At 40.7% G+C, this 12,460-nt stretch overlaps 1 protein-coding gene across 1 annotated transcript in view; it reads left to right on the forward strand.

The window, feature by feature from the left end:
• efcab6 (EF-hand calcium binding domain 6) overlaps positions 1–12,460 on the forward strand; it is a 116,282-nt gene that overhangs the window by 101,581 nt on the left and 2,241 nt on the right. Inside the window, exons 27-30 of the mRNA XM_072552383.1 lie at positions 2,073–2,297; positions 8,274–8,486; positions 10,022–10,184; positions 11,815–11,999. Coding sequence (XP_072408484.1) covers positions 2,073–2,297; positions 8,274–8,486; positions 10,022–10,184; positions 11,815–11,999 — 786 coding nt within the window. The remainder of the gene's footprint in view (positions 1–2,072; positions 2,298–8,273; positions 8,487–10,021; positions 10,185–11,814; positions 12,000–12,460) is intronic.

Here is a 12,460-nt window from a genome sequence, read left to right on the forward strand (position 1 = left end):
ATAGATAGGTTGAAGAGTTGGGCGGAGAAATGGCAGATGGACAATCCGGACAAATGCAAGGTGATGCATTTTGGAGGTTGAAATTCGAGAGTGAACTATACCGTAAATGGAAAAGTCCTGGGGAAAATTGATATATAGAGAGATCTGGGTCCATTGTTCCCTGAATGTGGCAACACAGGTCAGTAGAGTGGTCAAGTAGGCATACAGCATGCTTTCCTTCATCGGATTGGGTATTGAGTACAAGAGTTGGCAGGTCATGTTACAATTGTATAAGACTTTGGTTCGGCTACATTTGGAATACTGCGTACAGTTCTAATTGCCACATTACCAAAAGAATGTGGATGCTTCAATGAGGGTGCAGAGGGGGGTCACCAGGATGGTATCAAGGGTGCTAGCTATGAGGAGAGGTTGAGTAGATTAGGATTATTTTTATTGGAAAGGAGGTTGAGGGGGGACCTGATGGAGGCCTACAAAATCATGAGAGGTGTAGACAGGGTAGATAGCAAGAAACCTTATCCCAAAGTAGAAGACTCAGTTACTAGGGGTCACGAGTTCAAAGTGAGAGGGAAATGTTTAGGGGAGATATATGGGGAAAATTCTTCACGCAGAGGTTGTTGGGTGCCTGGAATGCATTGCCAGCGGAGGTGGTAGGGGCGGGAACGATAGCGTCATTTAAGACGTATCTAGACAGATACGTGAATGGGCAGGGAGCAAAGGGATACAGATCCTTAGAAAATAGGCGGCATGTTTAGATAGAGGATCTGATCGGCGCAGAGTTGGAGGGCTGAAGGGCCTGCTCCTGCGCTCTCAGGTTCTTTGTTTTATTTAAATCACAGATATTTCCCACAAATTACTGGTTTCTGACCTCCCATTTGAGGCTGACAATAGGGTCCAGAAGCCATGGAAAAAATTGTGCCCATGGTTTCAAACTAAAAATCAATCTGGTTTTTCTATTTTGAAAAGCTAAAGGTAGGCTGTTTATTTATTAAGTTTTTCTTCCTATATTTCAGATTTCAGTCTATGCTCCCACACATCTTTTCAACTCCTTCACTGTCTGACCTCACAGGTTCCATTTGATCCCATTGCTGTTGTAGTACAATGGTGATATCAGATAAACAATCTTAGAACGTTTTAAATCTTGACCAGATTCCAGCACATCACATTCCAAAATGCATCATGATTTGCATTTTTCTAAAATTTCTTTCTAACGGATTTCATAATTTAGCTTTTTTGTTGTTGTCTGATTGTTTTCATAATGTGAGAGATAATATAATTTCATCATTGTTTTCCATTTCTGTGTGGTTTAATGAAGCATAGTATTTATTTAAATAATTAGGAAGTGTTAACCTTTCTTACCAATATAAAATAATGGTGAGTATAGTTTTTAGATTAGAGTGAATATTTAGGTTAAAGCATTTCTAAATCTATGATGATGTCAGAATGACTATTTAACATGCACAATGCAGTTGAATCATGTTTGGGTGTTAGAGTTGTGAGAACATAGGAGTAGGACTAGGACTTGTTAGCACCGGGCTCAGAGAGATGTGAGCTGACATCCAAGTTATAATGTCTACATTGCCTGCAGAAACACCTATTCACATCACTATTGACAGTCACCATTGACTTTCTAAATTAATCCTTTTTATGTTGACAATAAAATAATTATCGTTCTCCTTAGGATTCAACGTGGGGACAATTATATAACTGAATGGACATGTTTAATTCTGTATTCTTCAATAAAATCGGAGACTGTCATTTTTCGATGGCTAGTAGGCCATTTTTGGGTTGATGAGAGAATTTCAGAAGAATTGACTTTCGTTGTAATACACACAATATTGCAGTTTTTAGCTTCTGAACCAAGTCTTGCATAGTAGATTAGTCAATGAAAACAGAGCAATGTCATTCCATAGATCAGTGGGTGAAAGACCTCTGATATGAAATCATCATCAGTTGAATCACAAGGCGAGCACATACAGAGCTACATGTGTGAAAATACATGCATTTTGATTTACTTGTGTTGTCTGCAGTTGATTGTATAACTTATAATAAATAAAACTTATTTTGTAATGCAGGCTGCAGAGAAACCAGAAGGACAAGATCAAGCCAGCAGACCTAAGTCATCTCAACAGTTAACGATGGATGAAATTATGTCCCACATCCGAGAGGTTGTTAACTCATGCCTCTACATCATTACTCAAGAGTTTGAAGAGGTTGATTATGCAAATATAAAAGTTGTTTCTAAGAAGCACTTTAAGGAAATATTTTTCAAACATTTCATGAGCCTCACAGATGAACAGGTGGGTTTTTGAGTAATAGAAATTATGATTGGATGTTGTTCTTTCCATCCCTTTTACTTTGAAGTCTTTACTTTCTTGGGGAAAATGGATTAATGAATAGTATTCCTTGACTATTTTTAATAAAACAGTGTAAAGAAGGATTTTCTTGCATTTTTAATTAATGTGAAAATTTGAATTAAACAACTCTGAATGTGACAATAGCAAGTCAGTAGAGAAAATGTTAAAATTGGAATAAATTGGGTTCTTGACATAGAGTCACGAGAAGTACAGCATGGAAACAGAACCTTCGGTCCAACCCGTCCATACCGACCAGATATCCCAACCCAATCTAGTCCCACCTGCCAGCATCTGGCCCATATCCCTCCAAATACTTTCTATTCATATACCCATCCAGATGCCTTTTAAATGTTTCAATTGTACTAGCCTCCATCACTTCCTCTGGCAGTTCATTCCATACACGTACTACCCTCTGCGTGAAAAAATTGCCCCTTCGGTCTCTTTTATATCTTTCCCCTCTCACCCTAAAATCCTATGCCCTCTAGTTCTGGATTCCCCCCACCCCAGAGAAAAGACTTTGCCTATTTATCCTATCCATGCCCCTCATGATTTTATAAACCTCTATAAGGTCACCCTTCAGCCTCTGACGCTCCAAGGAAAACAGACCTAGCTTATTCAGCCTCTCTCTGTAGTTCAAATCCTCCAAATCTGGCAACATCCTTGTAAATCTTTTCTGAACCCTTTCAAGTTTCACAACATCTTTCCGATAGGAAGGAGACCAGAATTGCACGCAATATTAAAACTGTGGCCGAACCAATGTCCTGTACAGTCGCAACATGACTTCCCAACTCCTGTACTCAATACTCTGACCAATAAAGGAAAGCATACTAAACACCTTCTTCAATATCCTATCTACCTGCAACTCCACTTTCAAGGAGCTGAGAACTTGCACTCCAAGGTTTCTTTATTCAGCAACACTCCTGAAGACCTTACCATTAAGTGTATAAGTCATGCTAAGATTTGCTTTCCCAAAATGCAGCACCTTACATTTATCTAAATTAAACTCGATCTGCCACTTCTCAGCTCATTGGCTCATCTGATCAAGATCCTGTTGTAATCTGAGGTAACCTTCTTCGATGTCCACTACACCTCCAATGTTGGTGTCATCTGCAAACTTATGAACTGTACCTCTTATGCTTGCATCCAAATCATTTATACTAATAAGCTTCCCTACCACTGATGTCAGGCTCACCAATCTATAATTACCTGGATTATCTCTACTACCCTTCTTAAATAAGGGGACAACATTAGCAATTTTCCAGTCCTCCGGGACCTCAACATTGTTCAAGGATGCTGCAAAGGTATCTGTTAAGGTCCCAGCTATTTTGTCTCTCGCTTCCTTCAGTAACCTGGGATAGATCCCATCCGGATCTGGGAACTTGTCCACTTTAATGCCTTTTAGAATACCCAACACTTCCTCCCTCCTTATGCTGACTTGACTTAGAGTAATCAAATATCTGTCCAACTTCAACATCTGTCATGTCCCTCTCCTCGGTGAATACTAATGCAAAGTACTCAATAAGAATCTCACCCATTTTCTCTGACTCCACCCATAACTTTCCTCCTTTGTCCTTGAGTGGGCCAACCCTGTTTCTCATTACCCTCTTGCTCCTTATATATGAATAAAAGGCTTTGGGATTTTCCTTAACCCTGTTTGCTAAAGCTATCTCAGGACTCATTTTAGCCCCCTTAATTCCTCATTTCAGATTGGTCCTATATTCCCGATATTCTTCCAAAGCTTTGTCTGTCTTCAGTCACCTAGACCTTATGTACGCTTCCTTTTTCCCCTTAGCTAGTCTCACAATTTCACCTATCATCCATGGTTCCCTAACTTTGCCATCTCTGTCCCTCATTTTCACAGGAGCATATCTCTCCTGAATTCTAACCAACCTCTCTTTAAAAACCTCCCACATAAAAAGTGTGGAATTACCTTCAAACAGCTGCTCCCAATCTGCATTCCCCAGTTTCTGCTGAATTTTGGTATAGTTGGCCTTCCCTCTACTTAGCACTCTTCCTTTAGGACCACTCTCATCTTTGTCCATGAATATTTTAAAGCTTACAGAATTGTGATCACTATTCCCAAAGTAATCCCCTACTGAAACTTCAACCACCTGGCTGGGCTCATTCCCCAACACCAGGTCCAGTATGGCCCTTTCCCAAGTTGGACTATTTATATACTACTGTAGGAAACCCTCCTGGATGCTCCTTACAATTCCACACAGTACTCCAACTGTTGTCTAACGGACACCCTGTGAAGGTATATCATAACCTTGACTTTTAATCTCTTGACCAGTAAAGGCAAAAATCCTATATGCAGCCTGAACCACCTTATCCATTTATTCGGTTGTTACACCAATGTCCCTCTGATCCTTTGTCCTAAGGTCCTACCATTCATTGTGTACTCTCTTGCCTAGTTAGTCCTTCCAAATGCATTACCTCATACACTGTTCAGAATTAAATTCCATTTGACACATTTTGCCCCATCTGACCAAGCTGTGTACATCATTGTGTGGTCCTAGGCTTTCCTCCTCATTCTTCAGCAAACCACCAATTTTCATGTTAAATGCGAATTTGCGATCAAACATCCAAAATTTGTTTATAGACCATTAATATTACTTCACAAACATCAAGGGACTCACCATCGAAACCTGTGGGATGCCATGGGACACAGGCTTGCAGTCATAAGGACAAGTGTTATTCATCACCCTCTGGCCACAAAGCCAATTTTTTCCTTTTTATATGCTTCGAGGGCTTTTGGTGTCCTGAACTTTTAGTATCTCCCGCAAGTATCCTTTATTCTCATGAGCCTTTGTGTGAGATAGAAGAGAGAAGGTGGTGGCACTGCCCCTGGAGTGCAGAAGGTCATTTACCCTTTGTGGCATTGTGTGCATTTCTCCAAACTATAGAAATAGCACTGACCCAGAAGCAACTTGAGAATCTGGTACTTGGTCGCTTCTGCAACATCCCACATACCAGGATCTCCTGGGAGTGAAGCAGAGTCCTAACGTCCCTTTCTCGGCCATCTCTGGGACATTGGTGTAACAACCGAATAAATGGATAAGGTGGTTAAAGCTGCATATAGGATTTTTGCCTTTACTGGTCAAGAGATTAAAAGTCAAGGTTATGATATACCTTCACAGGGTGTCCGTTAGACATAAAGGAAATATGAAGGAAATAAATTTTTCAATTTATTGTGAATTGTATGGGCTGACACCTTCTTGCTCGTTCTCCCAGATGAGAGCTTGTAAAAAGCCTTCCTGAAATCTATGTAGACAATACACACTGCACAACCCGAATTCACACATCTGGTCACCTGGTTCAAAAACTCAAATCAACACTTTGACATGATCTCTCCCACAAGACCATGCTGATTTCCCTTGATTATTCCCTATCTGTCCAAATGAAGATTAATTCTGTCTCTCAGAATTTTTTCCAACAGTTTCCTCCCATAGATGTTAGACTCACTCAGCTGCAGTTCCCTGGTTTCTCCTTACCATTCTTCCTGAATAATTTTCCCACACTATCTGCTCTCCAGTCCTCTGCCCCCTCTTCTGTGGCCAGAGAGGTTTTGAAAATTAATGTCAGGCCCCCTGCAATCTCCCTTCTGCCTCCCATAGCAGGCTGTGATAAATTTCAGCTGGTCCTGGGGATTTATTAAAAATTAAACCCATTAAAACTGCTTTTAACTTCTATCTCTCAATTGCAGTTTGTTCAAGTAAATCAAAGACCCCTCCCTGATTTCTAAATCTACATTGTGATCTGTCATGAATGTGAACTAATTTAAAACCTCATCTACATCTTTCAGCTCCACACACAATTGGCAACTTATTTTCCTAATAGCCTCCCCTCTCTTTTTTCGGTTATCCTCTTACCTCTAATATGCTAATAATGTGCTTTTGGATTTTCCTTTATATTACCTATTTAATCATGCTCCCTCTTTGATTTCCTTTTTATATGCTTCGAGGGCTTTTGGTGTCCTGAACTTTTAGTATCTCCCGCAAGTATCCTTTATTCCCATGAGCCTTAGTGTGAGATAGAAGAGAGAAGGTGGTGGCACTGCCCCTGGAGTGCAGAAGGTCATTCACCCTTTGTGGCATTGTGTGCATTTCTCCAAACTATAGAAATAGCACTGACCCAGAAGCAACTTGAGAATCTGGTACTTGGTCGCTTCTGCAACATCCCACATACCAGGATCTCCTGGGAGTGAAGCAGAGTCCTAACGTCCCTTTCTTGGCCATCTCTGGGGCAATTCTTTACACAAAGAAAATATGAAGGCCACCTCCTGACTGACAGCACACAAGCTGGTGTACTGTTGTGCTCTAAGTATGGCATGGATGCTAGGATTCTCAGGAGGCCCTGGCAGTGGCAAGTGGTGTGCTGCTGGTGAGGGCACAATAGCACAATGGTGCATAAATAATGAGGTGTGTTGAGGTGAAGAGCATGAGACAAACTCTCCATGAAGCTCCCTGAAATTGAACTAAGCTGATTTTGGTTACATCCAACCCTAAATGGATGAGGGTAGAGCAGTGGATGTAGTGTACATGGATTTTAGTAAGGCATTTGATAAGGTTCCCCATGGTAGGCTTATGCGGAAAGTCAGGAGGCATGGGATAGAGGGAAATTTGGCCAATTGGATAGAAAACTGGCTAACCGGTCGAAGTCAGAGAGTGGTAGTAGATGGTAAATATTCAGCATGGAGTCCAGTTACAAGTGGAGTTCCGCAGGGATCAGTTCTGGGTCCTCTGCTGTTTGTAATTTTTATTAATGACTTAGATGAGGGAGTCGAAGGGTGGGTCAGTAAATTTGCAGATGATACAAAGATAGCTGGAGTTGTGGACAGTGAGGAGGGCTGTTGTTGGCTGCAGAGGGACTTAGATATGATGCAGAGCTGGGCTGAGGAGTGGCAGATGGAGTTCAACCCTGCCAAGTGTGAAGTTGTCCATTTTGGAAGAACAAATAAGAATGCGGAATACAGGGTTAATGGTAGGGTTCTTGGTCAGGTGGAGGAACAGAGGGATCTTGGGGTCTATGTACATAGATCTTTGAAGGTTGCCACTCAGGTGGATAGAGTTTGTAAGAAGGCCTATGGAGTATTATCGTTCATTAGCAGAGGGATTGAATTCAAGAGTCGTGAGGTGATGTTGCAGCTGTACAGGACTTTGGTTAGGCCACATTTGGAGTACTGTGTGCAGTTCTGGTCGCCTCACTTTAGGAAAGATGTGGAAGCTTTGGAGAGGGTGCAGAGAAGATTTACCAGGATGTTGCCTGGAATGGAGAGTAGGTCGTACGAGGATAGGTTGAGAGTTCTCGGCCTTTTCTCGTTGGAACGGCGAAGGATGAGGGGTGACTTGATAGAGGTTTATAAGATGATCAGAGGAATAGATAGAGTAGACAGTCAGAAACTTTTTCCCCGGGTACAACAGAGTGTTACAAGGGGACATAAATTTAAGGTGAAGGGTGGAAGGTATAGGGGAGATGTCAGGGGTGGGTTCTTCACCCAGAGAGTGGTGGGGGCATGGAATGCGCTGCCCGTGGGAGTGGTAGAGTCAGATTCATTGGCGACCTTTAAGCGGCATTTAGATAGGTACATGGATGGGTGCTTAATCTAGGATAGAAGTTCGGCACAACATCGTGGGCCGAAGGGCCTGTTCTGTGCTGTATTGTTCTATGTTCTATGTTCTATGTTCTATGTTCTAAATGGATCCTTTCCATTTGCAATGATAAGACACTAACCAGTAGGAGTCTTCAATTCACACATGTGAATATCCTTCATTAAGTAAACTTCATGTAGCTCATGGTTAACTTTTGATCAATTTATAATTATCTTTAATTTCACATTTTGCACTCCAGATACTTTGCAAAACATTTATTGAAAAAAGTAACTTGCGTGGTTTGATTCAAATTTATACTTTCTTACAGTTTGAAAACCTATGGAACCATTTGCCAGTCAATGAATTTGGAAATCTGGATTATCATAAATTTCTGAATCAGTTCACTGGACAAAATTCAGGGGAATCACAACCAAAGGGAAATGCATCACTGACTAAACCATCCACACCTGGATCTGGGAGCAGGCCTCCTTCTGAAGCTCGACGCCCCAAAACTTCATCTTCCATCCACAGTGATAGAAAGGTACTGCCTAGTTGTTTATCATTCTGCTCAAAAGCATTGGACCAGAAGTGTTGCTTGGGCTTTTTAATCTCATTGTCTTCATGAAATTAATTTCTCTGCTCCAATGCTAGATCTTGTACAAATTAACAAAGGTGAATACTATCAATGCATCATTATTTTCCCAGCAATTTCTGGCCCATTGTTTGTTTTCCTTTTAAATAATGCTTAATTTGTTCCTCAATTAGCTGTTTATTTAATTAACCCAAATTTTCTGGTCTCTGAATAATCCAATTACCCCCAAAACCACATGTGTTGGGACCTGGTGAAACTCCCATTACACTGACTGTGCAGGAATTTCCCAGGAAATTTCAATGGGCCATAACCCAGCTATCTGAGATACTGCATGAATGTGTTCAACTCTGACCTCAATTAAGAAACTTGGGAGAGATAGACTTTATTACGTGGATGGTTACCTAGGAAATTAAGATTGATTAGAATCTTGTCCAACTCGTAGGTAACTCTACAATTGAACCAACCCCTCCACCTCCCCCACTGCTCCTGATAACTCTCCACTGACACTCCAACCCTGTAACCCTCATTCTTTTTCCTTATTGTCCCATTTGGTCTCTGCATCTCCTCGACACAACCTGACTTTTGAAAGCCCTACTAAAACACTGCATCTTGCGCTAATGTCTCATGTTTACCCTTTCTGATTCTGTGACCTCCACTCCTCAGCCCAACTGCAACTATTTCTTGGTAATTTTGACCTACTTACCAGGATAAGGTGACTAGAGCCTTTGAGAATATTTTGAGAAAAGCCATGTTGCAACTTTTGTACATCGTCCATTGCATTAGAAATGAATCTTAACAGCCAGCAAAATATTGATAGAAGTCATTTACAAATAATGAACTTGTCTTATTAATCTATATTCAAATAAATGTGAATTAACTGAGATGCTTGCTTTAGAAGCCTGAAAATTAACTTTACTTGCCTTTCTCCACAGACATTGCTGGGCACTTTTAGTGTTTTGAACATTTTCTGATTTTATTGCTCAGTTTCTGAGATTAGGTTGCACCACTTTGTTGAGGTATCATAGAGGGAATCCTTCAGCATCTGTGTCTAATGCTTAATATTGTCACTGAGCTACAAATGCAATGGTGAGCAATTCTCTCATCCAAGCATCGCCCATCTTGAGCAAAGAAACTGCAAACATTACAAATAGAGAAGGATGCATTTGACTCCTAAATAATTATGCTCAAAACTGAAAAGCATAATTTAAAACTCCCAGTCCTTCCTTTTTTTTAAAAATGTCTAGCCTTTAACTCTTATATCTCATACCTGACTTGTTGAAAATATTGAAAATTAGATGAAAACAAGCCTGTGAACCATCTTTCATGTACAGTATGTATTTTCCAATTATGTTGTGACCTCTAAGTTGTTGCAACAACTTTTATTTGCCAAATCTCTGATCTTTTGTTCTGAAACAAGGAAGTTGTCACTGTGAAATAAGTCTCTGTCCTTGCAGCTTGTTGATACTTTATTTTGTGTTTTGCAGGAGTTGGCTCAACAACGAGCCTCCATGACACCATCAGTGAACTGTGAGGAAATTGAGCAGAGGCTGAAGAAAGATGTTTCCAAAATCTGGAAGGCGATAGAGAAGGAGTGCAAAGAGAAAGACACTGAGAACAGGGGTGAAATTGACACCAAAGCTTTTAAGGGTTTGCCATCCTTTTTTATTTGTTTTAAATAACAATGATAGACAGGACAGTGACTCAATCATTAGTACAGCAGCCTCACAGCTCCAGGGACTTATGTTTGATTCTAACTTCAGAGTGGAGTTTGCATATTCTCCCCATGTCTGCGTGGGTTTCCTCCCACAGCCCAAAATTGTGCAAGTTAAGTGGTCAACAAGTGGTTTGACCAGGCTTAATTGCCCATCGTGCAAGCGAGGTGCAGGCTAAGTGGATGAGCTATGGGAAATGCAGAGTTAGAGGGATTGGGTGGGATGTTGTTTGGAGGGTCGTTATGGACTCGATGGACCTGCTTCCACCCTGTAGAGATTCTATGTACTAACTTATTATTAATCACAATAATCATGCCTCCTTCACACTACCCAACTGAAATGAAACTCCCTTCTCTGTTGTGGGAATCAGTTTCACAAGTTGCCACCCCTTCTCTATTCCCCTTGGTGTGTCAGGTCTGTTTACAGAAACTTACTGACCCAACCTCTTTAAGGGACCTTTCCAGACAGCCCTGGATGAGTGCTATCCCCCAGACTGACCAAGAGAGTTAGACTGGGATCCTCTTCCTGAACTGCAGAGACATGGATTCCCTGACTGGAATCACCCTGATGCTGACCGGTCCAGGAACCTGCTCTTGACTAACAGGTACCTTCATGGACTGAGCTGAAGACTCCTATCCTGACTTTCAGACATGGCTTCTTGTTTACCACACAATGTGCAGTATGTTTACCATGTGAGCTGCCAGAAGATGGAGCATGTAGGAGATTAATATAGCACACAGCCATGCTGTAAGATGTATGACCCCTTTACTGAGGATAACTGACCAGTAAAACAAGCTGTCTGGGTGTGACTGCACTAACTGGTGAGACAAGGCCAGCATATGGGTAGGTGCGAAGTAAGTGAACTGAGAGAGAAAGCAAGCTGAGATGTAATCTGGTTCAAGCCAGTCCAACTCTGAGCTGGGTGCCAGTCAATGCACACCAAGTATGCAACAGTGTTCCAATAGGTTTTCTGGCCCAGAGATAGGGACACTAAGTTCAAGTCCCACCTGCTCCAGCAGTGTGTCATAATATTTTTGTCAATAATATTTAAAAGATGCAACAAATTGTCCTCAATATTGAGTTGGATCTGAATGGACTTCTCATCTGATTATGGCATATCCAGATGTAGACCATATTATTCAAACCCTATAAGATTCCATCATTGAATGTATCCACAAAATATGTAAAGTCTCAACAGTTTACATTATGAAAACATCCTGCCCTTCCTTTTAACTACATAGAAACTGCGACATCAATCAGGTATACTGGGATCTGCCTGCTTGTGAGAAGCCATTTTTCTACTTTCCAAATTTCTTGGACTATATCACTATTTATTTGGCTGTCTTGTTAGGATCATCATGATTAGGTTTATTTAGATATTTTTAAATTTTATGTACCCTGAAATAATCTTAAGTAGGTTTGAATGTAGCCTGGGCTGCATTCACATAAATTTTATTTCAATTTTACTCTTGGCTCAGTAAACTTAACCAGAGTGAAAATTGTCTTTGTACTTAAATGTTTGAGAAATATATAAACGTTTGACTCTTCAAATGTTTAATTTCCAGATATAATGAAGAAGTTTTGCTTGATAGTTAAAACAGAAGAATTCCAGCAGCTGGCAAAAAAATATGATATCAAGAACACTGGACGTTTTGCATACAATGAATTTCTTCAGCGGCTTGTCCTGTCATTGGGGCCATTAGACGTGAACCTACCCGAGAGAATGAGAATCCCACATCCAAAGATCCCAGTACGTATAATGAACAATAAAACAAACTTTTCAGACAGTAAAGAATTATGCACTTTTTATGGGTAGGCTCATGTTTTCTTGGTTATTTTCATTAATTATGCTATGAAGACTGAGTAACTTTATAGTTTTATGGAATTGTGGCAGTTTCGGTGCTAGTGATTGCCAAAATTTGAGGCCTCAATGTAGATGTAGTAGCCAATATTGTCCTCAATCTCTCCTTCTCTTGCACCCACACAAGCATCTACATAAGATTGGTCATGACAACAAAAGCTGTTCTTCAGTGCTACAATTGATTTGTTCCAAGCAGAATCATATTAATCTTTTGCATTACAAGTAAAGCACTGTACAAGTTGTAACTGGAAAATCCAATGGATTTGTACACTTGGCTTCTTGACCAGGAAACAATTCCATTCTGCACCTCTCTCACAGCTCTTTAGCTTTCAGCTATAAATCCTTCATTT

The sequence above is a fragment of the Chiloscyllium punctatum genome, chromosome 32 (assembly GCF_047496795.1).
Source record: "Chiloscyllium punctatum isolate Juve2018m chromosome 32, sChiPun1.3, whole genome shotgun sequence".
NCBI lineage: Eukaryota > Metazoa > Chordata > Chondrichthyes > Orectolobiformes > Hemiscylliidae > Chiloscyllium > Chiloscyllium punctatum.